Source organism: Trachypithecus francoisi, unplaced genomic scaffold, assembly GCF_009764315.1.
Source record: "Trachypithecus francoisi isolate TF-2019V2 unplaced genomic scaffold, Tfra_2.0 Lachesis_group5, whole genome shotgun sequence".
NCBI lineage: Eukaryota > Metazoa > Chordata > Mammalia > Primates > Cercopithecidae > Trachypithecus > Trachypithecus francoisi.
Window position 1 is genome coordinate 78,062,763 of NW_022681470.1, and position 27,793 is coordinate 78,090,555.

The 27,793-nt window shown below is 43.8% G+C and overlaps 1 protein-coding gene across 3 annotated transcripts in view; it reads left to right on the forward strand.

The window, feature by feature from the left end:
* The window catches only part of MTARC2 (mitochondrial amidoxime reducing component 2), a 37,345-nt gene that overhangs the window by 6,553 nt on the left and 2,999 nt on the right, over positions 1–27,793 (forward strand). For all 3 annotated transcript variants that reach the window (XM_033196957.1, XM_033196959.1, XM_033196958.1), the window contains exons 3-6: positions 6,745–6,907; positions 7,912–8,052; positions 26,065–26,126; positions 26,215–26,286. In XM_033196957.1, coding sequence (XP_033052848.1) covers positions 6,745–6,907; positions 7,912–8,052; positions 26,065–26,126; positions 26,215–26,286 — 438 coding nt within the window. The remainder of the gene's footprint in view (positions 1–6,744; positions 6,908–7,911; positions 8,053–26,064; positions 26,127–26,214; positions 26,287–27,793) is intronic.

Below are 27,793 nucleotides of genomic sequence, written 5' to 3' on the forward strand. Positions count from 1 at the left end.
AGAAGTGCAGTTTGGGTTGGGATTGGGCGTGAGTGGATGATGCAGGGTATTGTTTTAAGGGTACCTAGGATTTGTTTTAATCAGGTATGGTTAGACACGTAGACATAGAAATGACTGTCCTGAAAAAAGAAGATGTTTATACCAACAGATTCCTTAGAAATTGGAGGCACGCCATGCCACACAAGGCCAAGTGGGGAAGCACCAGGAGGCAGAGGGAGCAGGGGGAACATGTGGGCAAGGGCTTTTATTGTGGTTTCCACAGGAAAGGAGAAGCAAGGCAGGGGTGGCAGGCTTAGGGCTGGCTAGTTTGAATAACTTCAGCAGGCTCTGGGACACAGGTTGTCTGGTGCTTGGCTCTGGGGTTGACTGGGGCAGGGGACTAGTGGCCTGGCATGTAAGCACCAAATAAAGGAGGTGACTGGGAGTGCAGACTCTGGATGGGTTGGTATTCCTATTACAGGCACACTTGCAGGGCATCAGTCTATTGTTTCTAGGAATTGGTCAGCCCTGGGAGAAGTAGTTTCTTCAGTGTCAACAAGGCTCAAAGATGTCAAAGCATAAAACATGCAGAAAATTAAAAGCAAGATTACCACAACTATAAAGGTGGTACAATATGCTCATCTTTAGGGCTTTTCTCCTTTCGCTCAAATCTTCATTCAGAATTGTCAACTCTCCAACCAGGCAGACAAGGGAGTTAGTGGAGACGTAACAGCTGTATCTCAGGGCTGGGTGAGAAGGATGCTGGAGTTTCCAGAGCTTTTCAAATGGACTCTGCAGCCTCTGAAGTGTGTGGTTGAGATGAAGGCATATTCCTTGGGTATAAGGGATTTCCACTTCTGGCCAAAGGCATACCTCAGGCCTTGGATTCCTTTTGGCCTGTGGGACTTCTGTTGGGTTGTCAAGTTCCGTGGTTTGCTGGGGTCTTGTCCTTCCTCATTAAGAAGACTTAATGCTTGTCATGAGATGATCTGGATCCCTTGTCACCAACTGAGCTTCTTAAGTGTATGGAAGTTGGTTTTGTCCAAGGTCCCAGGGCTCAGAGGAGAGCCTCAGATCACTCCCTGAACTCTCATCTTATGTTTTTTCAAGCAAAGTGTCTAAGCTGAAATCCACCACTCATAGTTCCCAATTTTCAAAAGTCTGAAGCAATAATTCACTGAATTCAGTACTTCGGGTAATTATCTTAGCAAGCCCGTGAGGGGGGTCCTTAATTCCACTTTACAAACGAGGAAACCAAGCCTTAGATCACTGCCATGAAAACACAGAGCTGGGGTTTGAACCCACTTGCCTCCTAAGGCTTTTGCCTTTAACGTGTATGTGTAGGGAGAAGAAATGCTTTTCCATAAATGACAGGTTTTGAGCTCATTAATTTATTGAAGAGGAAGAGTGTAGCCATCTCGACTTAATTGGAAGACATGTGAAGGCAATGGGTAAATACATAGCTGACATGTGTCACATGAGTAATATACGTGTTGCTCTGTAGACTCACTATGTCGCCGACAGTGAGCAAGTTTTTCCCCCAAGGCTCTTTACCAGCTAAATAGGCAGAAATCTAGGGACATGCACACCTTCCTGGATGGAAAGAGGGAAAGAGCAAGACCTTGTAGGTGAGTTGCCTGGGTCTGAAAAAGACACCAATTGCAGCTTTTTTATTTATTTATTTTTTGAGACAGAGTTTTGCTCTTGTTGCCAAGGCTGGAGTGCAATGGCACGATCTTGGCTCACTGCAATCTCTATCTCCCAGGTTCAAATGATTCTCCTGCCCCAGCCTCCTGAGTAGCTGAGATTAGAGGTATATGCCACCACATCCGACTAATTTTTTTTTTTTTTTTTTTTAGTAGAGATGGGGTTTCACCATGTTGGCCAGGCTGCCTTTCGAACTCCTGATCTCAGGTGACCCACCCGTCTTGGCCTTCCAAACTGCTGGGATTACAGGCATGAGCCACCACGCCCGGCCTGCAGCCTTTTCTTATGTCATTCTGTTCCATGCATCAATTGTAGATCTGGATGAGGTGGAAATAGAGAGCCTGGAACCCTGGCAGTTTGGTGAAAATGTTTGAGAGCTGTGCATTTGGATTGACACAGAGGTGTAATCGGTGTACTGCCCCCTCTAGCTGGTTAGACATGCTGTAACTAGTTCAGCCTGTATTTATAAGCTATTTGTGATGGATTGGTTGCCAAGGGAACTGCTAAAAACTGAAGAAATAACATAGATAGTGTGCTTAGTTAGTGCCAGCTGCTATGACAAAATACCATAGTCTGGGTGGCTTAAACAACAGACATTAATTTCTCATAGTTTGGGAGGATGGGAAGTCCAAGGTTGAGGTGCTGGTAGACTGGTGAGGTAGCTTTTCAGGGTTGTAGATGGCCACTTCTCGTTATGTCCTCACATGACCTTTCCTGGTGCCTGCATGAAGAGAGAGAGCATTCTTGTGTTTCTTCCTCTTCTTATAAGGGTACAAATCCCAGCATGAGGGCTCCACCTCATCTAAACCTAATTACCTCCCATAGGCCCCACATTGGGGCTGAGGGTGTCAACAAAGGAACTTTGGGGAGACACAAACATTTGAACCCTAACAGTTGGTAAGTGACAGAGTGATTACCACAGCCAGCCCACCAGAGCTCAGAATCAAATAACATAAACCAACAACCTCAAGTTAGTAAAAAGAAAAGGAAGTCCCTTCACAGCCATTTGGACAAGGCTGAAGTGTCATGAATTTTATATTATTCTACACTTATTTTATTGTATTAATTTTTTTTTTTTTTTTTTTTTTGAGACGGAGTCTTGCTCTGTCACCCAGGCTGGAGTGAAGTGGCACCATCTCAACTCACTGCAACCTCTGCCTCCTGGGTTCAAGCAATTCTCCTGCCTCAGCCTCCTGGGTAGCTGGGACTACAGGCGCCTACCACCACACCGGCTAAGTTTTGTATTTTTAGCAGAGATGGAGTTTCACCATGTTGGCTATGATGGTCTCGATCTCCTTACCTCGTTATCCACCTCCCTCAGCTTCCCAAAGTGCTGGGATTACTGACGTGAGCCACCGCGCCTCGCCACTTATTTTTTTTTAAACTTTCACTGTTAGTGTTTTGAATCAGCTTTCCCTGTTCACCTTGTGTGGTGTTAAGTTTTTTTAGACTGATTATAGACCAGTATGGCTTCTTGATTATCACAAGGATTTATGAATAATTAGTGTCTTTTTTTTTTTTTGAAATGGAGTTTCACTCTTGTTGCCCAGGCTGGAATGTGATGGCACGATCTCGGCTCACTGCAACCTCCAGCTCCTGGGCTCAAGTGATACTCCTGCCTCAGCCTCCTGAGTAGCTGGGACTACAGGCAGGCACCACCACACCGGGATAATTTTTGTATTTTAGTAGAAGTGGGGTTTTACCATGTTGGCCAGGCTGTTCTAGAACTCCTGACCTCAAGGGATCCACCTGCCTTGGCCTCCCAAAATGCTGGGATTACAGGCGTGAGCCACCATCCCCAGCCTGATTATTGTCTTAAAAGGTGACGCTAATGTTTTAAAGTAGGGGGAAGTAAGACATGACTTCAACCCTATATTGAATTTTTGGCTCAATTTAGAGAAAATTGATGTGAAAATATGTATGTGTGTCTGGGGGTGTGTGTGTGTGTATTAAAGCACCTGCAAGAGGACCTGGTACACAGTAGGCTCTTAATTAGATATTAGCTCTTAAATAGCTATTATCTTTATTGTATTAATCCACCTTATCTATAAATATTATTTTTCTTCAGTTCTTTATGTCTTATTTTATCTCTTTAAAAAAATTTTATAATTTTATCTGTAATGGGATTTTACATTTAGTAAAATCCCATGTTAGATTTAGTACTAAACATTTACTCCTTTCTTCCACTGTTACATGGCAAGTCTTAAAAACATATTTTTTGTTTGCTGTGTAAGATTGGTATTATTTATTCTTTAATTATTAGTAGAACCTGCCAGTAAAAGTATCTGGATTTTCTTTGTAAGAGTCTATTCAAGTTTTTATGCCCCCTTACATAATTTTTAGTGAGTTGCCTTTGATTTGTGAGTTAAGAGATTTCTTACTCATGAAGTTTTATTGAACCCGCAGAGCAAGGGTCAGTTTTTTTTCTATGGAGTGTTGCTGATGAGACATGTTGTGTCAAAATGTAGAAGAGAATGTATTCTGCAGAAGATTCTGCAAGAATTGGAGAAGATGGCATGGCAGAGGGAGTGATACCAGTCGGTGCAGGGATGGAAGACAGGGCCGGTGGAGGGATGCCTTCCATGGGGGGGAAGGGGTCCTGGTTGATCAATATTCCTTTGCCCTGTTGGCGGCTTTTCTACTTTTCAAAGTGCCGCCCATAAGCTTCCCCAGGTGGGTGGATGCTGTGGGTAATACGTGTGCACTTACGTACAAGTGCTATTCTGAGGGGATAAGGGAAGAGCTCCATCGAGGAGCATATACTTAGGGAACTGCTGAACAGTGGGATGGAATCAGTTTTAGAGGAAAGACAGAAGGCCAGGAGAGGATCATGAGATGTCCGAAGAGCCAAGAATTAATCTGAGGTGAAACAATGGCTTCAAGAAGGGAGTTTAGAGAGAAGGGCTAGGCCCAAGCAATGTGAAAGGAGCAGCATTGAGATTTGACAGTAGATGGGAGAGGAGGTAAGAGGGTAGGGAGTCTCTACCCTCAGACCAGGATTGTGAGTTGCAGGGTACCCAGGGGTTCATCTAACTGGGAGCACCTCAGGTGTCCACAGTGAATTCCTTCATGTGCATTGCCTCAGGAGTCCTCACACTGGTGTGAGCCTTCCCATGGGGAGGAGCAAGCCCTTCCCATGGTAGATGAGGGTAGGGGAATCAATTTCCGGATCCTGTGAATCGTATCTACAGTCGGCAAGTTCTTCTGTCTCACCATAAGCCTTTCCTCTTTGTACAGAGGAAAGGCTTTTGTCTGTCCACCCCACATCTTACTAGGGGCATTGCTTGTGGAGGGAAAATCATACAGGGTCCCAAACAATGAAAAATGCTGGTGTTGATAAAGAGGGTGATGTTAATGACAGGGTAAAATTGTTGTACAAATCAGTGGTTCCAACTCTTTGTCTTACATTAAAATGAAGAGGCCTCCAATCAAATTGTTGCTGATAAATCATGAAAAATACTTGTTGACGACAAATCGCTATGTGACATATATTGCCTAGAGGTTCAAGGAATAAGTGAAATTACTATAACTCCCATTTCTGTCTCTTTATTTGTGTGAAAAACCCCTCAGGGCTTATTTAAAAGAAAGATTTAAAATTAATACTGAACCTTGTCTTATTCTAGCAATATGTGAGATTCATTCAGTGTTTTATGGATGCTCTATAGGGTTCATTAAGCATTTAATTTCCAATAAAATCTGATTTTTAATGTTCAGTAATTATCAAAATATATAGCATATCTATTTTGTTATGATATATAAATCATAATTGTAATGATAACTCAATCCTGAAAACATTTCTTCACACTTGAAAGCTTAAGAAACCAAGCAAATTTGGCCGGGCGCGGTGGCTCAAGCCTGTAATCCCAGCACTTTGGGAGGCCGAGACGGGCGGATCACGAGGTCAGGAGATCGAGACCATCCTGGCTAACATGATGAAACCCCGTCTCTACTAAAAAATACAAAAAATTAGCCGGGCGAGGTGGCAGGCGCCTGTAGTGAGACAGGAGAATGGCGTGAACCCGGGAGGCGGAGCTTGCAGTGAGCTGAGATCCGGCCACTGCACTCCAGCCTGGGCGACATAGCGAGACTCCGTCTCAAAAAAAAAAAAAAAAAAAGAAAAAGAAACCAAGCAAATTTAATTGCTTCAAAAGAAATACAGCAAGTGATCGATAGCCATAAAAATATATTAGCATAAAGTTACATAAGTAAAATAATATGCATATGTGTTCATGAATAAAAAGAGGAATAACACAAAAATGTTTAAATGGATAATGGTGGATATCAAACCAACATGGCCTTTAGATCTCATTACATACTTTTAAAAGCATACTGCAATCATTTTATTTTAAATGTCAATTTTAAAATAAAAATTCAGTGGAAATGATATCATTCAGAACAAATTAAACTTATGATGAAAAAGTTTACCTGTCAACTTATAGTTCTGTGAAGGGTCCATAGCTTTTTAAAACTCCTTTGGGGAATTTAAGCAAGAAAACCTTGAGGGCCACTGTGTTATGTAAAGTTATCTGTTGCCACCAAGTGGCATAGGTAGGTACCATATAATTATCTCCAATTTACAACTGGAGACAGGTCAGAGGAGTTAAATGATTTGCTTTTGGTCACAGAACTAGAGAATGGCCGAGTTCCAGTTTGACCCAGGTCTGTTGGATTCTAAGCTCAGGGTGCATCTGCCACAGGACAGCCCCTCTCCTCTTGTGAAAGTGTCCTAAATCCTTGTGTTCGTGGACACTGCAGCTTAGGCATCCAGAAGCTTGTTGGGAATGTAGAATCTCAGACTCCAACCCAGACTTACTGAACCAGAATCTGCATCCATACAAGATCCTGGAAGATTTGCACATACATTAAGGTTTGGGTAGCTCTTCCCCAGAGCACATTCTACTCCTTTCTCCTGTGCTTCTGCCCAGCTTTGACCCAAGGACCACTTAACAGCCCTCTGGGCTGGTCAGGTCCCAACAGTCCAGCTGTTCATTTTTGACACCATCCCTTAGTGTATTAATAATAAGTAAGTTACCTGGTGTTCTTTTGTGACCTTTCCAGGATATTTGGCCTTGACATTAAAGGCAGAGACTGTGGCAATGAGGCAGCTCAGTGGTTCACCAACTTCTTGAAAACAGAAGTGTACAGATTGGTTCAATTTGAGACAAACATGAAGGGAAGAACATCAAGAAAACTTTTCCCTACTATTGATCAGAATTACCAGGTGAGCTTACAGAGAGTTTACCTTCACTCCTACTAGTCACCCTTCTCTTTCTGACTTCCTTCACGGTCGGCAAAGAGTCTGTCTTGGGACCTCAGTTAAGAAAATATGATAATGGCCCTGGTGAGTGATAATGAGGGCACAGCCTGGGCAGAGGTACCGGGGGATGGAAAAGAAGGGGGATATGAGAGATGTCTCAAAAGTGGGATCTCTAGGGTATATGGAGGATTGAATATGGGAGATATTGTGGAGCGGGGAGCCAGGGTGACTCCCAGGTAGATGGAGATGCAAGAGAAAACTGGCTGGAGAAACAAAAGTGAGAAGTTTGTTTGGGACTGAATCCAAATTTCCTGGAATTACAGAAGCAGGCTTTGTTCTGACCCGCCCCTCACAATCTGTGAGGTGTGCTTATTTCAGGTGCTGGCAAGGCGCCTCCCCATAAGGAAAACTGTCCCCTGAGCCGGAGACCAAAGCCTCTGATTCTGCCATGAGCTAAGGTTTAAAATACAAGGACCTCAGGGAGTTTCTCTTGGTAGCCCCTAAACTACAAGCTCCTTGAGGGCAGGGATTTTTATCTGCTTTCTTTACTGCTGTTTCCCCACTAGAACAGTGCCTGGTAGGTGCTCAGTAAATGCCTAGTGAGTGAATGGTGTTGTTGAGGAAATTATTACTGGAGTATAGCTGATTGGCAGGAGGTCCTCGCTGTTTGAGGATGATGTGGGAAGGGGGTCGCTGCTGGAGTGGGAGTGGGAACCCAGGAAGAGGAAGCATGGTGGGTGACATTGGCCCAGAGCTGGCCCTAGCTGCAGCCCTGTTCCTGTGTATGGACATGGACTGCTTCAGTTCCTGGCCACTTGCAAGCCCAAAGTCACGTCTCTCTCCTTCCTGAACACCACTCCCCTCTTCTGCACTGAAGTGGTTTTGCTTCTGGACATTACTTAGCTTTGCAGTTGGTCTAGGCCATTCTGTGGAGTGGTGGGGCCTGACTATCCTGTGTTCTTGGTAAGGTGGCCTACCCAGACTGCAGCCCGCTCCTGATCATGACAGATGCCTCCCTGGCAGATCTGAATACCAGGATAGAGAAGAAAATGAAAATGGAGAATTTCAGGCCAAATATCGTGGTGACCGGCTGTGATGCTTTTGAGGAGGTAAGTGACCCACTGCTTTTCTGCATTGTGCTCAGATGTGCTGTTCGCGGTGCTAAGGTAACTCTCCTGTAGCCAGAGCCAACTCAGATCCGCCAAGGTCGAGTCGTTCATTCATTGCTGCTGCCATCACTCATTGCTTGTGCCATCAACGTGCTGGCCTCGGCCTTGGAGGGGCACGTTGCTCTCACCCGTTAATGCTTGGGCCCCAAAGCAAACAGTCAAAACTCGAAATCGTAGCAAGTCTGAGGTTGGAATATGTAATCATAGCTCAGAGATAACTGAGGGAAGCAAAGATAAAGGAGAAAGATAAAGCCATTTTCCACTTCTCTGTCACTCAGCAGTGCTCTCAAAGATTTGAGACTTTTAGAAGCCCCATGCCCCAAAGTGCAGACCAAGAGGACACAGCCAATCTGCCTCTGGAGACATACCATGCTGTGGCCTGAGTTCTCTCCCAGGGCATGCACATGCTCTTTTACGGGGTTGGAGCCAGAAATTTCCACCCTTTTCAAGGACACACCTTTGTGGTCTTAAGGGAAAACTGCATCAGAACCCAGTAGAAACCTTGAACTCTGTATGTAATATACATATAGCTGGGTGTTGCTTTATAATAAGAAGCATCAGCCATCATATTAAGCCTGAGGGGTAAGCTGAACTTTCCAAGTAGTGGAAGTAACAGTGACAAATACCATTTATTGGGTGTTTACTGGGTGCTAGGCTTTGAGCTAAATAATCATTTCAGATAAATTACTTTATTTGATCTTTACAATAACCCTGTGAAATTTGTGTTACTGTCTCCTTTTAATAAGGAAAATGAAGCTCAGAGGTGTTATACACTTTGCCTAGCAGATAAATGGTGGCTGGCATTAGAACACAAAACTTGTAACTCCAGCATCTGTAGAGCTGGGGTGACAATTCTAATTTAGAGATCCCAAGTAGTTAACTCTGAGAGGAGAGGCTCTTAAACACCCTCTCCATTCTTTGCTCCCCTGAATGACTGTGCTTCCTTAGTAAAATGTGCCCTTTTTTTTTTTTTTTTTTGAGACAGAGTCTCACTGTGTCACCCAGGTTGGAGTTCAGTGGCACAATCTCGGCTTACTGCAACCTCCACCTCCCAGGTTTGTGTGATTCTCCTGCCTCAGCCTCCAGGGTAGCTGAGACTACAGGCACGTGTCACCACACTTGGCTAATTTTTGTACTTTTAGTAGAGATGGGATTTCTCCATGTTGGCCAGGCCAGTCTTGAACTCCTGACCTCAGGTGATCCACCCGCTTCAGCCTCCTAAAGTGCTTGGATTACAGGCATGAGTCACTGTGCCCAGCACTTAATTTGTTGATAAACATTGTTCTTTAGGATAAACCTTTGCGCTGAGCTTAGTATAAATCATCGTACATGTAGGCACTCCGTATTATCTGATAATTTGAAAAATAGCTGCCAGGTGCTGTAGGCGCTCATGCCTATAGTCCCAGCACTTTGGGCCAAGGCAGGAGGATTGCTTGAGCTTAGGAGTTTGAGACCAGCCTGGATAACATGGCAAAACCCCATCTCTACTAAAAGAATACAAAAATTAGCCAGGTGTGGTGGTGCGTGCCTGTAGTTCCAGTTACTTGGGAGGCTGAGGTGGGAGTATGGCTTGAGCCTGGGGTCGGAGATTGTGCCACTGCACTCCAGTCTGGGTGACAGAACGAGAACCTGTCTATTAAAAAAGAAAAAAGAAAAAGGGAAAGAGCAATAGCAATGTATACAGAAGTTGTCTACTTGATGATGTTGTCATTTGTTATCTAGTTGAATTCCTGTGTGCCTTTGTTAATTTTAAAAATTTAATAATCTATTATGGGTCAGGCATGGTTTGTAGGAGCCCAGATACAGATGAAAAGATATGGATCTTGCTCTTCAAAATGTTCCAATATGAGGGGCATGGCCAGGAGACAATGACAGCCCAGTGTCAGAAGTGCTTTAGTGTACATACTTACAAGTTACCAGAGATGTATAGAAGTAGAACTGCCTAAATCTTCCTGGAGAAGGGAGGCCTGGGCATGGGGAGGGGTCAGGTCCAGCTCCTCGGAAGCAGTGCTGTTCACCCTGTACTTGTGTGGACTGTGTGCAGGCCAGGGTCAGAGGAGGGTCTTTATGGGTAAAGGCGACAGGTGGTTGGGAGGCCTAGAAGCATGAGAGGCCATGAATAAAGGGGTGCTTGGGAGCATTTTAGAATCACAGGAGCATGGGGGTGAAGGAGAAATGTCAGGGCGGCTGGACTGGAGCTGGATGGAGGCCACCACACCAAGGAGTTTGGATTTTATACTGTGGATATTGAGGAGCTGGCGATGATTCTGAGCAAGGCAGTAATTATGATTTGCATTCTTCCAACAAATATCTGCTGAATGCCTGTACAGTGTGCCAGGCACGTATTATTCTGGCAACTCTCTTGAATGCTCATTGAAAGGCAGGGAAGCCTGAGACAGAAATACCAAGGCCAGGTCCAATCACTAGAGAGTCTTTTATTTTTCTTTTTTGAGACAAGGTCTCTGTCACCCAGACTGGAGGACAGTGGTACGAACACGGCTCACTGCAGCCTCAAACTCCCCAGCTCAGGTGATCCTCCCACCTTAGCCTCCCAGCTTCCCAGCTAGCTGGGACTACAGGCATATGCCATCATGCCTGGCTAATTTTTGTATTTTTTTGTAGAGACAGGGTCTCCCTATGTTGCCCAGGCTGGTCTTGAACTCCTGGACTCAAGCAATCTGCCTACCTTGGCTTCCCAAAGGGCTGGGATTATAGTCATAAGCCACCTCACCTGGCTAAGAGTCTTTTTTCTAAAGTGCAGATTAGCAGGCCTTACCTGAAACCTACATGAGCATTGTGATAAGGCCTGCACCTCTGCACTGGCAGCATCGTCCCAGGTGAATCTCATGCCCACAGTGTCTGGAGAAGCACGGAGTTAGGAGAGTGCAGGGACCATGGGGGTCAGAGATGATATGGGATCGGGGCTGGGAGGGCAATGGAGAATGCCAGAGAGGAAGAGGCGCCTGATGTACTCAGGAGACTGGTTTCTTGAGGGAAGGAACTCATGAATCTAGACTTGGTGGGACCTGAAGTTTATACAATTTGGGAGGCCCTTTAAGAAAAAAATAAAATTATTAACAAAAAATATATAACATTAACAAAACTAAAATTAGGTTCAAGGCCTTGAAAGGTTCTGTGCAAATAAGGGGCCTGAGGCTCAAGCCTCACTGGTTTTCTGGTACACCCACCTGCCCCTCCCAGTTCTAGTTTCTCACATTGTCTAGTAGGATGTACATAAAATCGAATTCATTAAATGCTTGGTAAACAACAAATGAAATTAATGTTCTGTTTTAAGAATGTGTGTTACTGAAGATTGGAATGGAAATAGTTCGTGGAATATAAATTAGTCTGTGAAGCAACAGTTCTTCCACAGGAATCCTGTAATTCTTCCATTATTTTCTGAGAAACTTTCTTTTAGGGAATAAAATGTTTCTTGATTTGTTTCCATTAAAGAACAGATTATTTTGGTATTAATTTTAGTTTAAGATCTTGAGCCAAGGATATAAGAAAAAAAGACACTCTTGTCCTTGGCTGAAGCGTTTTTGCTTTCCTGTACCTTGCCAACCTCTAATTTTGTTCTCCTATAAATTGTCAAACTTAACCTAAGGCTAATGAAAACCTAATCCTGCTTTCTTAAGCAGAGTGGAGTCTTCTTCTTCTTCTTTCTTCTTCTTCTTCTTCTTCGGAGTCTTCTTCTTCTTCTTCTTCTTTCTTCTTCTTCTTTTTTTTTTTTTTTTTTTGAGACGGAGTCTCGCTCTGTCGCCCAGGCTGGAGTGCAGTGGCCGGAACTCAGCTCACTGCAAGCTCCGCCTCCCGGGTTCACGCCATTCTCCTGCCTCAGCCTCCCGAGCAGCTGGGACTACAGGCGCCCACCACCACGCCCGGCTAGTTTTTTGTATTTTTTAGTAGAGACGGGGTTTCGCTGTGTTAGCCAGGATGGTCTCGATCTCCTGACCTCGTGATCCGCCCGTCTCGGCCTCCCAAAGTGCTGGGATTACAGGCTTGAGCCACCGCGCCCGGCCCTTCTTCTTTTTTTTAAATAATAAACTGAAAATAAAAATAATAAACTGAAAAAATAATAAAAATAAAAATAAAAACAAAAACAGGCCAGGCGTGGCCTAGAACTTTGGGAGGCCAAAGCGGGCAGGTTGTGTGAGTCCAGGAGTTCGAGACCAGCCTGGGCAACATGGTGAAACCCCACCTTTACAAAAAAAAATTAATTAAAAGTGAGAAAAATAAACTCTTAAATGAATTTGTGCCTCCAAGTCCATTTGTCATTTTATTCCTGCACTATGATGGGCTTACAGAAATAGCAAATAAGGTAGAACACTCTGATTTTTCTAGAACAGTCCTCTGGCCATGCTCATAAAAAAAATCATTCTTATTAAATGATGCTAATGTCGCTGATGTATTCTTCCTTAAATTAGGAAGCCCAGTAGTTAAAGGCCTAAGGCATTAATCTGTCTACCTGGTACCTCACAAAACTGTAACTCTTTCAATGAGTAGGACTTTGTTAAATATTCATGTAAAATGATAGAACCTGTATATATTTAATAGGCCAATTAATCATTAAAAATTAGCAAACCTCATCATGAAATTCAGGCCATCATTTACTGCAAAAACACAGAGTAATAGGAGAATGTATTGTGTAACATTTACTGTTTGTGGCCTAAAGTAGTTTGTACTTTGTCCATGTAGCTGAGAATCTTAGGCAATTTTTGGAAGGCTGCTTCCTTGGGTCAGTGTGGTGTGCTTGAGTTCTGGGAATGCAGCATGATGAAGTTTAGAAATACTAAAATTGACCAATGCTTCCTATCTCTGTAGTTGGCCATTGTGGGGTCAGTGTTTACTGAACTTTGCTCACTGTCCTGATGAGCTAAACTTGATATTTTTAATGGAATGTCTTGTTTGTATCAGTCCTCACTCCACATTATGAAAGAATTGTGGAGAAGCTTGCAGAAAACTCTTGGTGTGTTATCTTTCACTCAGGAAGTGCTTCTCCAGGAAACTTCCAGAGAGGGAGATTTTGAAGCTGGACAGCTGTGGTTGGACTCTGAGCCTCACTGCTTACTGCTGTGTGGATTGGGTCCTCCCAGTCTTATCCTTTCCAGCTGTTTTTGTAAACATAGTTTTTGTAAACACAGTTTTTGTAAATCATGATCACTAGACTTTTCAGTCCGCAGAACCTGAGTTTGGATGGGTTAGGATTTGAGATAACAAGTCTCTTTTCTGGAGTAAGAACAGCAGTCTCTACCAGGCTTCAGGGATTTCTTGAAGTAGCAGTAATGATAACAATATACAAAAATAACAGCAAGAATCATGACTCATTGCTATTGAACACTTACTAGGTCGCAGGCACCGTGCCAAACCCTTTACATGCATTATCGCATTTAATTCTAGTTCCCTTTCCAGACTGTGGGTCACAACCCATTATTGGGTTCTAATATCAGTGTAGTGGGTCCTGACTAACACTTTTAACAGAAGAATAGGATGGAATAAAAGATATCAGAGTAAACTATATATGGAAGGGTTAAGAATTGTCTTGCAAAACTCTCTCATGTGTACACATGAGAGAGTATTAGGAAACAATGTAAAATGTAATTTTTACTGTGGGCCATGGTGGAAAATGTCTGATAGCCATTGAGGCGGGTAATGTTTTGATCCTTCTTTTTCAGATGAGGAAACTGAGCCTCAGAGAAGTTGAGTAACTTGCTCTCGAGGTCGTATAGCCAGTGTGTGGCCAAGTGAGGACTTGCACGCTGGCTGGCTATCAAAAGTCCATGAATATCAGCCAACTACACAACTCTGCAATCTTGTTAAAGTCATTTTCAGGTCATTTGGCAAACCTGTATTGGGCCCCAGTCACTGTGGGTGGGCTGGGGTCAGGGGTGTCATGGGCTGCCCTCTGAAAGAAGCAGGACAATTGTGCTCAGTAGAAAAAACGGAGAAGAACAGGTATCATCAGCTTTGGCATAATGAAGATTAGCCTGAATTTCATGTTCATTGTCTCTGTTAGAAGCAAGCGGAAAGCGTCTGAAAGTCATTTTTCTTTCTTAATGAAAAGAACCAAGCAGGGGCCTGGGGAGTGCAGGTGTCCCCTCCCTGCAGACGTTTGTGGCATGCCTTTCAACGTAAAAGTTCCATGTCCTCATCTGGGGAGCTTCTGACATGCATATATTGTTAGCGGACTCCAGCAGGAGTCTTGGATAGGTTTACCTTGATTAGGAAAAGCACCAATGATGAAAACAGGAGGATAGAGATCAGGAGCGGATGGAGTAGGAATACATTCACATTTCTGAAGAATTTGCCAACAGAACTCCTTTACTTAAGGAGATCTCCTTCTACATTTGCTGTTTTGATTACGCCTGAGTCATTTGAAATATTTTCCAGAGGGGCTTTTAGGGATTGGGCAAGAGGGAGTGGAAGACAGCACAGCCAAGTACTACAGGGCTTTCACCTCTTTCTCATCAAGGAGAAGGAGGAGATGCTTCTGGGGGTACCTTCCACACAGCCTCACACAGCTTTCTTCATCACTATACCCAGTGAGTAAGCGAGATACCACTTGGAAAGTCCGCAGCTAGGGGAGTCAGCGGAAGACAGATTAAGAGCAGATCTGCAGTAATATCTGCCTGGGCCCGTGGGTTTCCCTCTGGCTGCACATCGGGCCACCAGACAACCTTAAACAACACTGGTGGCTCCATCTCAGGTGCAGCTTGGGCAGAGGGAGCTTTTGAAGCTCCCCTGGGGTTTCTAGTGTGCAGCCAGTGGTGGGAACCTCTGGGCTAGGGTTTTCCTGGGGAGCAAAGATGTGCCTGGAGACTAGGGTTTTCCTGGGGAGTTGCAGATGTGCCTGGAGACCAGGGTGGCCCTTAAATCATCATGAGCTTGGCCTTAACCTCCCTGAGCATGATTTTCTGATCTTAAAGTTAACAGGTTCTACCAAGGGACTTTAAAGGCTCTTTGCAGCCCTCAAGTTGTTTAATTCCCTGGGCACTTTCTTCTCTCTCTCTCTCTCTCTCTCTCTCTCTCTCTCTGTATGTGTGTGTGTGTGTGTGTGTGTGTGTGGTCGGTAAAGGCGCTTTATCACAAATGTCTCTCAGAACCCCCTCTCTGATAGAACCACTGCATTGACTTTTTTTTGGGGGGGGGTGGGCGGATCATGAGGTCAGGAGATCGAGACCATCTTGACTAACACAGTGAAATTCCATCTTTACTAAAAATACAAAAAAAAAAAAAAATTAGCTGGGCATGGTGGCGGGCGCCTGTAGTCCCAGCTACTCGGGAGGCTGAGGCAGGAGAATGGCGTGAACCCGGGAGGCGGAGCTTGCAGTGAGCCGAGATCGTACCACTGCACTCCAGCCTGGGTGACAGATCAAGCCTCCGTCTCACAAAAACAAAAACAAAAACAAAACAAACAAACAAAAAAACTCATATTGCACATGCTGTGTTCTAGCTTTTTGTAAGTGAGCTTGTTTAATCTTTTTTTTTTTTTTTTTTTTTTGAGGCAGAGTCTCGCTCTGTGGCCCGGGCTGGAATGCAGTGGCGCAATCTCGGCTCACTGCAAGCTCCGCCTCCCGGGTTCACGCCATTCTCCTGCCTCAGCCTCCCGAGTAGCTGGGACTACAGGCGCCCGCCACCTCGCCCGGCTAGTTTTTTGTATTTTTAGTAGAGACGGGGTTTCACCATGTTAGCCAGGATGGTCTCGATCTCCTGACCTCGTGATCCACCCGTCTCGGCCTCCCAAAGTGCTGGGATTACAGGCTTGAGCCACCGCGCCCGGCCGAGCTTGTTTAATCTTAACAGTCTCTTAAAGTCTATTTCTCGAGATTTCCTTCACCATGCTTTTTCTAGTTTATTCCTGGCCCTGAGTGAGCAAGGCTTTGTATGAGACCTTGTTGAACTGAATTTGAGGCAAGGATTTGGCCACTGAATTGTGTTGATCAGGTCTCATCTACTCTAAATATGCTGTACTTCAGACCAAGGAGGGAGTTTGTCTTCAGTGATGGTAGTTCACGGTATTCCCCTCGAGTGAGTGTGATACATGAACGCACGCTTATCAATCCGTTGTATAAAGTCTATTTCTCGAGATTTCCTTCACCATGCTTTTTCTAGTTTATTCCTGGCCCTGAGTGAGCAAGGCTTTGTATGAGACCTTGTTGAACTGAATTTGAGGCAAGGATTTGGCCACTGAATTGTGTTGATCAGGTCTCATCTACTCTAAATATGCTATACTTCAGACCAAGGAGGGAGTTTGTCTTCAGTGATGGTAGTTCACGGTATTCCCCTCGAGTGAGTGTGATACATGAACGCACGCTTATCAATCCGTTGTAAGGAGGGGTCATTCACTTTACAGTGCTACCCCAGAGACCAGCCCTTCAAATAGAGATGTTGGAGTAGAGATGGCAGAGTGAAGGTAGGCAGGAGTGATCTCGGAGACCATGACCCCCCATACCTTTCTCTTGCTGTCCTCTAGAGGACTGTGGGTCACTGCATGGACTTAGCGTGCTGAAAAGCAGTCCAGCACAGCCCAGGCTACTGCCTTTGGGAATTCAGTTGGTAGCTGCCCCTCCCAACCTCTGCTGTTTGTCATGTGGGACACCCAGTCAAGCCTGGAGTGGGAGACTAGGATGTCTGATGTCCATTAGCCACTAAAATTCTCATGGCCATAACCTCCCCTGAGAGGAAACTGCTATGTGGGTGGAACACACAGACCCACGTCAGCCCTGCAGAATGTCCCAACCAGTGAATACACTTCAGAGCAACACAGCCACATCTCAGGAGCTCTGCTTCCCTTTCTGTAGCCTGTTGCTGGTGTTTTTAAGAGTAGGTGGTCTCCAGAGAACAGAAGCCAGCTTCTAAAAAAGCCTCAGGCAGTCCAGTCACCGTGGCTCACGCATATAATCCCAGCACTTTGGGAGGCCGAGGCAGTCAGATCACCTGAGGTCAGGAGTTCAAGACTAGCCTGACAACTATGGTGAAACCCCATCTCTATTAAAAATACAAAAATTAGCTGGGCATGGTGGTGAATGCCTGTAATCCCAGCTACTTGGGAGGCTGAGGCAGGAGAATTGCTTGAACCTGGGAGGCAGAGGTTGCAGTGAGCCAAGATTGTGCCACTGCACTTTAGCCTGGGCGACAGAGTGAGACTCTGTCTCAAAGGAAAAAAAAAAAAAAAAGCCTTAGGCTTCTGTCTTTCTCTTCTGCTAGGATTTTCCAGGTCCAAGTGTCCCAAACAGCAGATGCCTCCAGGCACATTTAATATGCCTAAGCGTGCTGAAAAGCAGTCCAGGCACATTATTGGTTTACAGAACTGTTTCTGTAACCTTATTGGTTTACAGAAATGTGTCCCATGCGATTCCATAGGAGCATACACCAGCTATTGTGTAATGTGAGGATACTTATCCTTGAAGGATAAAGCACACTGGGTCTCCACACAGTGCCGTTCAAACATGGGGTCATGAGAAAGCCCAGGGAGTCTGGAACCAGGGCTGTGGAAAACATTTCAATGACGAATTTCAAGAAACTTTTCAGATAGTTCATTTTTTTCTGATTATAAAAGACATTTTTAAAAGTAATTCATCTTCTTTGCACAGCTTGAAAAACACAGTAGAGACTGAAGAAACACATAAAAATTCCTCACTGGGGAACAACACACAGCAGGGCCTCTCGGGGGTTGGGGGTAAGGGGTGGGAGAGCATTAGGACAAATACAGAATGCATGTGGGGCTTAAAACCTAGATGATGGGTTGACAGGTGCAGCAGACCACCGTGGCACGGGTATACCTATGTAACAAACCTGTGCATTCTGCACAGGTATCCCAGAGCTTAAAGTGAAATTTAAAAATTCTTCATCATCGTACTATTAAAATGTAGTCTGTGGTAACATTTTGTTGTGTTTCCAGTATGGTTTATGCGATATTGTATAAACAGTATTAAATTCCACCATTTTCATTTAATGGCATATGGCAACCAGCTCTGTCTTTGCAAACCCTTCATTCGAGTGGTTCCATTGGTTCCATATGAGTCCATCCTGTGACTGACTCTGCAATAACTTGTTTAACCATTCCCTTAGGATTGAGCATTTAGGTTGTTTTCCATTTTCTCTTACATAAATAATGAGCAGCTTTGTAAAATGGTCGGTATCTACATTTCCAAAAGTATTCTTAGGAAATGCTAATGCAGAATTTTAAAGGCTCTCTGTATGTATTGCCAAATTGCTTTCCAGAAACCTTGTGCCAATTTATATTCCCTCAAGGTGAGCATAAATGTGCCCTTTTCATTGTCCTCTTGCCGGCATCGCTATAAGTTTTACTAATTTGTTAAGTGAAAAGTAATGCCTTATTTAAGTTGGTAATTCTTAGTGTATGGCATCCTGTCTTAGTCCCCAAATTCTGAAATATTCATATTTGCAACAAATGTTTGTTTCCTTAGTGCTAATCTCTGAGATAGATGCTAAGACAACAGAGACAACCTCACTGTGTCTGCCCGCAAGGGTCTCAGGGCCAAGTGGGATCAAGGTTTCAGTAGGTAGAGGGCTGCAGCTGAGGTCAGGACATCAGACTTGCAGGATCCCAGTGGGAAAGAGGCACTCTGGATAGGGCGTGTGTGTGTGTGTGTGTGTGTGTGTGTGTGTGTGTGGTGTGTGTTTGCGGGCAGTGGATGCTGAAGACTTGCTTGATATGAACTGGATCCAAATGCAGGAACCATGGCATGGTCTTTCTTTGTAAGAAGAGTGATTAAATTTTGAAATATGACATTAAGGAATATTCATTAGCTTGTATGTCTTAAGAATAGAAAAAAATAACTTTTGGTTTCAGATCATTTAACTCTGGTGTAATAGGAAGTATATATTTGGTCTTTGTCTCTTGTTCCTGGCACGAGCTCCTAAGCCCTTGGAATTTCCTGAGTGACAGGGGTGAGAGGAGTTTCTTTTGTCATTCATAGCAAGCCCCTTTCAATCATACCTGACTTTATGCTAGTGAGATGACTCTTGGGGAATGAGGGGTGTCCCTAGACAGCTTTGGTATGGGAGCTGGTTCTCAGAAAGACTAAGCCATGATTAGTGGGTTGGGACTTTCAGTCCTACCCAGCCCTAACCTCAGGGAAAAGGAGAGGGGCTGGAGGTTGAGTTCGGTTACCAATGGCCAATGATTTTACCAATCATTTACATGAAATAAAACTTCCAAAAACCTCCTGAAAGATGGGGTTTGGAGAGCTTCCGAGTTGGAGAACACATTGAAGTTCTGGGAGGGTGGTGCACCCAGAGAGGGCGTGAAAACTCAGAGAGCCCCCGTCCCCATCCCTTGCCCTAGACAGCATTTCCACTGGGCTGTTCCTGAGTTGCATCCTTTAAAATAAGTCGGGAACAACAGTAAAGCTTTTTTTGAGTTCTGGGAGTCATTCTAGAAACTTGTCAAACCTTAGGAGGGGGTTGTGGGAACCCTCAATTTATAGCCGGTTGGTGAGAAGCATGGTTGGCCTGCACTTGGCTGGCATCTGGGATGGGGGGAAGTCTTGTAGGACTTACCTAAGGTATCTCTACTTGCTTCTAGTAGTGAGTGTCAGAATTGGGTTGAATTGTTGGACACCCAGTTGGTGTCAGAGAATTGCAGAATTGGTGTTGGAAAAGACATCATGTATTTGATGTCAGAGAGAATCTGATAAACTATCTAGACGAAAGTTATTTTTAAGATGTGCTGTTGGGTTTATACCTCTTATAAAAAATAAAGCAAAAAGGCAAAAGAAGAAAATCAAGATTTATTATGAAAAACAATGTTTAAATGTTGGTGAGGAGCCTTCCAGATTTATTGCTATAAATGTGTACACATAGCTATGTATACAGATTTTGTATGTGAATGGAATCGTTCTCTATTATACATAAACACACATACCTAAAATGTGCCTTGTGCTTTTTTCACTCAGTGACACCTTGAAAAGTATTCAGTGTTAATAGATATAGGCTCACATCCTCGTTTTTTTCCAGACAGGGTCTCACCCTGTCGCCCAGGCTGGAGTGCAGTGACGTGATCTCAGCTCACTGCAACCTCTGCCTCCCAGGCTGAAGCCATCCTCCTGCCTCAAGTCTCCTGAGTAGCTAGGACCACAGTCACACACCACCACACCTGGCTAATTTTTGTAATTTTGGTAGAGACGAGGTTATATCGTGTTGTCTAGACTGGGCACACCCTTTTGAAATACCTGAATAATGATTAGTGCACATGTGCCCCATGTATATTTAGCGACTCTCCAGTAGGTGATTTTGAGCTTCCTATAATCATGTAGAGTCACTGATGCCAAGTCAGAAAAATTGCTATGGATTTAGAAACAGAACAGTCTTGTTTATTATTCCCTCGATTTATCACAAAATAGTTTAAAATTGCTTCTAACAATTGTGTGTACAACACAATATCATAAACACATGCATAGAAAACCAGGAGCAGCGAAAGGGAGGCGCCAATCCTGTGACTGAGATGAAGCAGAGGAAGGGGCCTGGACGGCAGTGGCAGGAGGCTCCAGGAACTGGCTCCCAGAGGCTTGGTGGCCGTGGATCTAATTTGAACTGCTGCTCTGATCTGTGCTCTTCCAAGTGATTTCTTTCATAGCCCATTGCCACAGCAGACCATGCAGGCTCTTTCCACCTCACTCTCAGAGGTCTTGTCCTTCTGTGCCAGCTGGTATTTGAGAACTTGCCTTGGCTTCTATTTTCACCTGACTCTGCACTCTCTCTCTCTGGCTATACATAGAGAGATGGACTATATAGGTAGAGATATATATTCTCTACATCTGTATCTACTTCCTCTCTCTCTATGGGTATAGCCATGCATCTGTGTGTCTATACAGACCCGTGTGTGTGTGTGTGTGTGTGTACACATTCATATGCATCTATGGAAAGAGAGACAGGAAAAGAGGAAGGGAGACTCTCCGTTAGTAGTCACCTTTTAAGTTTCATACATCTAATTTTTTGCTTGGCAAATGCCTATATGGATTCTAATGAAGGTTTCAAACAGACAAACACCCTCATTTGTGTGTTCCACAACACCCACCCGCCCCACCCTTATTTCACTTCTCTCTCTGGGTGCTGCTTGTGATGGAAAACCCTCTAGTCTTAATTTAGTATTTACAAGATGTGCACACATTCATTCATAGCAAATTCTCGGGATTATTTCCTCAGGGCTGAGCCCCTTATGTATAGTACTCCCCCTCCTCCTTGCATTTTCCTCTTCCTTTCCTTGCTTCTTTCATCTGGGAAACTCCATGGTTTTATCCCGTCACTCTAAGTAAATGTCATTGGGACCCGGATTTCGGCAGACTGCGGAAAGGTTGGTTACCAGCAAAGGTTGGTTACCAGCAGGGGGCGCACTAAGCGTCTCGAGCTGATTTTGTGTTTAGGGAAGACCCTGGAATCTTTTTCTTTACCTATTTACTTATTTATTTTTTTCTTTCCAACATTTTTTTTAGGTGCAGGGGTACGGGTGCAGGTTTTTTATATAAATAAATTGTGTGTTGCTGGGGGTTTGGTGTACAGGCTGTTTTGTCAGCCAGGAAATAAGCATAGTACCCGATAGTGTTTCAATTCTCACCCTCTTCCTACCCTCCACCCTCGAGTAGGCCCGCGTGTCTGTTGTTCCATTCTTTGTATCCATGTGTATTCAATATTTAGCCTCCATTTATAGGTGAGAACATGTGGTATTTGGTTTTCTGTTCCTGCATTAATTCTTTCAGAATAATGGCCTCCAGCTCTATCTATGTTGCTGCAAAGGACATAATCTCGGGTTTTTTTTTAATGGCTGCAGAGTATTCCATAATGTTTGTATACCACATTTTCTTTATCCAGTCCACTGTTGACAGGTTGATTCCATGTGTTTGCTGTTGTGAACAGTGCTGTGATGAATATACGTGTGCATGTGTCTTTGTGGTAGAATGCTTTATATTGCTTTGGGTGTATACCCAATAATGGGATTGCTGGGTTGAATGACGGTTCTATTTTAAGTTCTTTGAGAAATCTCCAGATTGCTTTCCACGGTGGTTGAAGCAATTTACATTCCCACCAACAGTGTGTAAACCTTCCCTTTTCTCCACAGCCTCGCCAGCACCTGTTATTTTTTGATTTTTTAGTAATAGCCATTCTGACTGGTGTCAGATGGTAGCTCATTGTGGTTTTGATTTGCATTTCCCTAGTGATCAGTGATATTGAGCATTTTTTCATACGCTTGTTGGTCACGTGTGTGTCTTCCTTTGAGGAGACACTGGAACTTACCAAATAGCTTATTTCACTGTTATGTATGTCTAGTAGAATATAATGGAATAAAATTCCATGCATTATTAAATGCATTTTAATAGTATAAAATGTATCATTTTTAATAACTGAATTAATAATTGCATTTAAACTTAATTAGCATAGTTTTTTTTTTTTAACTGCAAATAATGCTTTACACCAAAATGCTGACAATGATCAGATTAGGGTGAGAATATATATGATTATATGTGGTGATTACTATTTTAGGAAGTAACTAGAGCTGGCATCTGTGGGTGCTGCAGACGATTTTTAACGAACCCAGACAATTTGCTCTTCCAAACGGCGCCTTGCGGTTGTCTAACAGTGAGAATAGATGACTAACTGAATTTGTGCCTGCTTTCTATCATAATAACGACGCAGAATTGCCACCGTTATGTGGCTTGGAAATCTTAAATTCATCAGCACTCCTGAAAGAATAAAACAAAAAGTGAACCGAAGATACTTGCAGGGCCTGGGTGCTTTCAGCACAAGGCGGCTGAGTCGGCTCCCATTCCTGTGTCCGCAGCGCCCTCGTGTGGTGAAAGGTGTCCAGGCTTCCTGGCCGCCTTTTAGGCCAGGGTACCCATCGGTCCTCACTTCCCAGTACAGTAGCTGCCTTCCTGGGTCACACTCCATCGGAGGTCACGATCTGCCAGGAGGTTAGCCACCCGCTGTGGTTGTCTTGTAGTTTTGCGCAATAAGTTGCTGGCTAGGAGTGCTTGTAATAAGTCCTGAGTAGGACATGGTGATTCCATTCCTTACCCACGATGTGTACACACAGTTATCCTCAACTGGTTAGTTGGAACGTGGCGTTTATTTCCGCAAAGCAGCAGTTTCCTAAAGGACGATTTAGAACCCAGTGCATCCATGGAGACCTCCCTACTTCAGTCTATAGCTGTGGTCTTGCCCTGTAGGAGATTTCTGAGTTTTGAAGACCCGGTAGGTACTGGAGAACCATTTGCATTTGCTGAAGCACCACTGTAGGCGCGGGAGGGGGTTGGAAGGGCTGGCTTACCGCTGAAGGAGGACCAGACATGGCCTAGTCATCAGTGGTATAGGGGGAACAGTTATGGGGTTAGTCCCTACCCGCTGCCCTGCTCTGCCTCCTGCAGAGACTTCAGACTTCTTATGCCTCCTGCCCAAGCGAAGCAGCCAGGTAAGTAGGAATAGGTTTCTTTGGTTGCTAACTTGAGACGATTTTTCTCCAAATTCCTTAGACTCACAGTCTATGTTGTTGATTTACGGAGGCAGTAGTGAGGCCCCGTATCCCGATGCCTCCTACCTTGAGACCTGGACAGAGGATTGCCCTGTGAAATTCAAACCTTAAGTCAGTAGGTATCAGCAGAGACAGGCATGGTGCCTTACAGATAAAGAATACAGATGGCCTCCCTATTCACGGAGGGGCCTGCAAACTTTATATGCTCTATATACACCCCCTCCCGTGTGTGCCAATGCTTCTTGACTTACCATGGGGTTACCTCTCAATAAACGCATCATAAAATCAAAAGGTTGTAATATGCCTGGATATATGTATTAGTCTGTTCTCACATTGCTATAAAGAAATACTGGAGACTGGATAATTTATGAAGAAAAGAGGTTTAGGCTGGGCGTGGTAGTTTACACCCTGTAATCCCAGCAGTTTGGGAGGCCGAGGGGAGCAGATCACCTGAGGTTAGGAGTTCGAGACCAGCCTGGCCAACATTACGAAACCCCATCCGTACTAAAAATACAAAAATTAGCCGGGCGTGGTGGCACGTGCCTGTAATCCCAGCCACTCAGGAGGCTGAGGCACTAGAATCGCTTGAATCTGGGAGGTGGAGGTTGCGATTGCAGTAAGCCGAGATTGAATCACTGAACTCCAGCCTGGTCAACAGAGTGAGACTCTGCCTCAAAAAAAAAAAAAAAAAAGAAAGAAAGAAAAGCGGTTCATGGTTCTGCAGGCTGTACAGGATACAGAGCGGCTTCTGCTTCTGGGGAGGCCTCAGGAAGCTTCCAATCATGGTGGAAAACAAAGGAGGTCCAGCTTCCTACATGGCAGAAGCAGCAGCAAGAAAGCTAAAGGGAAGTGCCAGACACTTTTAAGCAACCGGATCTCGCAAGAACTCGCTCACTATCACGAGAAAGAACAGCACCAAGGCGATGGTGCTAAACCATTCATGAAAGATCCACCCCCATGACTGAATTCCGTCCCGCCAGGTCCCACCTCCAACAATAGGGATTACAATCCGACATGAGATTTGGTGGGGACACAGACCCAAACCATATCATGTATCATATTATATATCTATATGTAATGTTGAAGGAGTTAAAATCACATGACCCCCAAACATGCCGCTCCAGCATATTGACTTTTTTGAGTTAAGGACACTTGAAAAACAGAGGCGCAAGAGGATCACTCTGCCCTTCCTTCTGTTTCTTACAAGCAGGAGATGAAATTCCTGTGTAAAAGATGTCTCCCAGTACCAGAAGAAAAATGTCATGCTTATTATCAAGGACAGAAAGTTGAGGCCAAGGGAAATCTGTACAAACTGTGAAACCAATCCTCATCTTCCCTGTCCCTCTCTACTCCGTTAAGTACCCTAGTCCTGCCACGTCTTTGCCCAGTTCTGTATATAATATAAGTGTTCAACTCTAATGGCATCTTCATTTTGTCATGAAGGTTCCTGTGCCACATAAAAGTTATATTCAACAAATATGTGTGCATTTCTCCTGTTGATCTATCTTATGTCAATTTAATTATCAGGCCCAGCTGAAAAACCCTAAGAGGGTAGAGGTGATATTTTGCCTCCCTACAATATAATCCACATAACCACCTTGTATATGTATATGTATGTGTGTGGTGTGTGTGTGTATAAAAAGAAATCATATTATATATATATAATACGATCTCTATATCCCTCATATATGTTTCTGTATATGTGTGTGTGCCCATATAAACATATATGTGGTTAAAAGCTGGGTGGTTCAAAGTCCTACCTTCAGAATCAGAAAGATTTCAAACCCAGCTGCTTTATATCCTCTGGTGTGACCTTGAGATAATTTTGTATCTCTCTAGTTCTCAATTTCTTTGGGTAAAATGGGGCTCATGAGAGCACCTCCCTCAAAGTTGTGAGGATTGAGTTCATCCCTGAGGCAAGTGTTGGTGGTGCCCACGTTCAAGGGTGGGAAGGCAAGGCACAGTCAGTGGCAGTGGGATCAAGACCCCATTAGCAGGCTCCCTGTCTGTGGAGGTGGCAGCATTGAATGTGTGAATCATGACTGCCTTTTCTTGGGTGATGTCCCCACTCTTCAAAGAACCTTCAGATTGTAACTTGGGTTCTACTGCAGCTTAGCTATAAGGAAAGTGTGGGCTTGTCTTGCAAGTTATACATTTCTCATTGTATATCCACACATTGACTTTTCTGTTAATTTATGACTCTCATGGCAAACTGCACCGTATAGAAGATCTGTCATCCCTGTCATGATGGAATCAGGATTTTGAGACTGGGAGTCAAGAGGTGGACCTGAGCTTGCCAGTATGCTGCCTCCCTTTGAGTCCTCTGGGAGATATTTCTTGGTGTCACCTTGTGCTGCTTTCTTCTGCTATAATAGTTTCATACTTAATATGAGCCAAAGAATAAACAGACTCAAAGACTAATGAAGCCTCCATTTAAAAGATAACTTTCTCTTTTCTCTTAGGATACCTGGGATAAACTCCTAATTGGTAGTGTAGAAGTGAAAAAGATAATGGCATGCCCCAGGTAATGAGCCTTGCTGGACCCCAGGACTGCGGTGTGGCCCACCCATTGGTTCCTAACCATCACCTAACCCTTGGTTATTGCATGACAGGTGTATTTTGACCACGGTGGACCCAGACACTGGAATCATAGACAGGAAAGAGCCACTGGACACCCTGAAGAGGTAGAATACCACCACGGCCAGTGTATTTTAAATATTATCTCCACCCCAGAACTACCTATGGGTTTAAGTGCTATGTCTGCTTTAGGGAAGATATGACCTTTCTCTCTGGAGCACCTTCCACTCTACCTTCTGACTGATTTGTGTCTATTGGTTAATGAGAGCACTGTTGCTTTCTCTCTTTTCCTGGATGGATCCTCTAGTGCCTTGGATAAACTCTTTTTTTTTTTTGAGAGGAATCTCATTCTTTCCCCCAGGCTGGAGTGCAGTGGCGTGGTCTTAGCTCACTGCAACCTCTGCTTTCTGGGTTCAAGTGATTCTCCAGCCTCAGCCTCCTGAGTAGCTGGGACAACAGGTGTGTGCCACCATACCTGGGTGATTATTGTATTTTTAGTAGAGACAGGGTTTCACCACGTTGGCCAGGCTAGTCTCAAACTCCTTGCCTCAGTGATTCGCCTGCCTCCCAACATGCTGGGATTACAGGCATGAGCCACCGTGCCCAGCTTTGATAAACTTTTAATTGTATAATACTACATTTTGAAATTTTAATGTCTCTCATATCAATTTTTAATAATATTTATATGTGCCTTTCCAAATTTAGGCCTCAAACACTTTATTTAATCATGTTTATTGCAACTCAGATTCCTCCATTAGAATCAATATCAAGGAATATGAGAATAATTGAAACTACATAATGAAATATTAGAAAAAAATGAATGTAATGAATTGTCAGAGATTTTTTATTGAGGAGCTTTTTTTATGCTAAGGATTTCTCTTGTTTTGTTATTTAAAGAAGTTTGGCTGACTTTAGTTCCCAATGAAGATAGTAATTTAGGCTTAACATTCTTTGGAGCTATATTCTATTTTCTCTTTCCTCTGTTTTGTGGATTGTTTCCAATGGGTATAGCTTGGAGAAGAGGTTATTTCATGATGCTTTCAGATTTGCAATTCTATTTTGTTTTTGATTTTTAAGATGTAGTGATAATTATTTAAGATGCTGTGAAATTTATTATTTTTTTGGACAGGACAATGGGAAAAGACTAACTTCTGCAGTAGTCCAGACCCACCTGACAACTGCATATCTGTCTGAATTTTTGCTCACCAGTGAACCCCAGCTTTGGGCTTATAAACCGGGAGGGGATTGAAAGCATGGTGCTTAAATGCACTAGACAGAAGATTTGTAGAGTTCAGGGCCATTCCATTTTGTGTTTTCAGGGGCATTTGTTTCAATGAGTTGTGAAGTCGAAGGTACTCATATAGACGAAGTATTTATTTTATATGTACACATACGTTTTTTCTTTTTGGCCTTAAACTGAAGCCATGGAGAAATTGCATAGACTTCCAGGATACTTCTAGAAAAGCTAGAATTATTTGCAGTTTGACTAATTGTCCACAGACTTCTCTGTCAACATTTTAGAAAAGGTTTGCTGTGTATTTATAAATAAGTTGGAAGGCAAACTTGAGTTCTATTGAGAATATTTCGATTATTATTTCCTTTTTGTGTCTGATG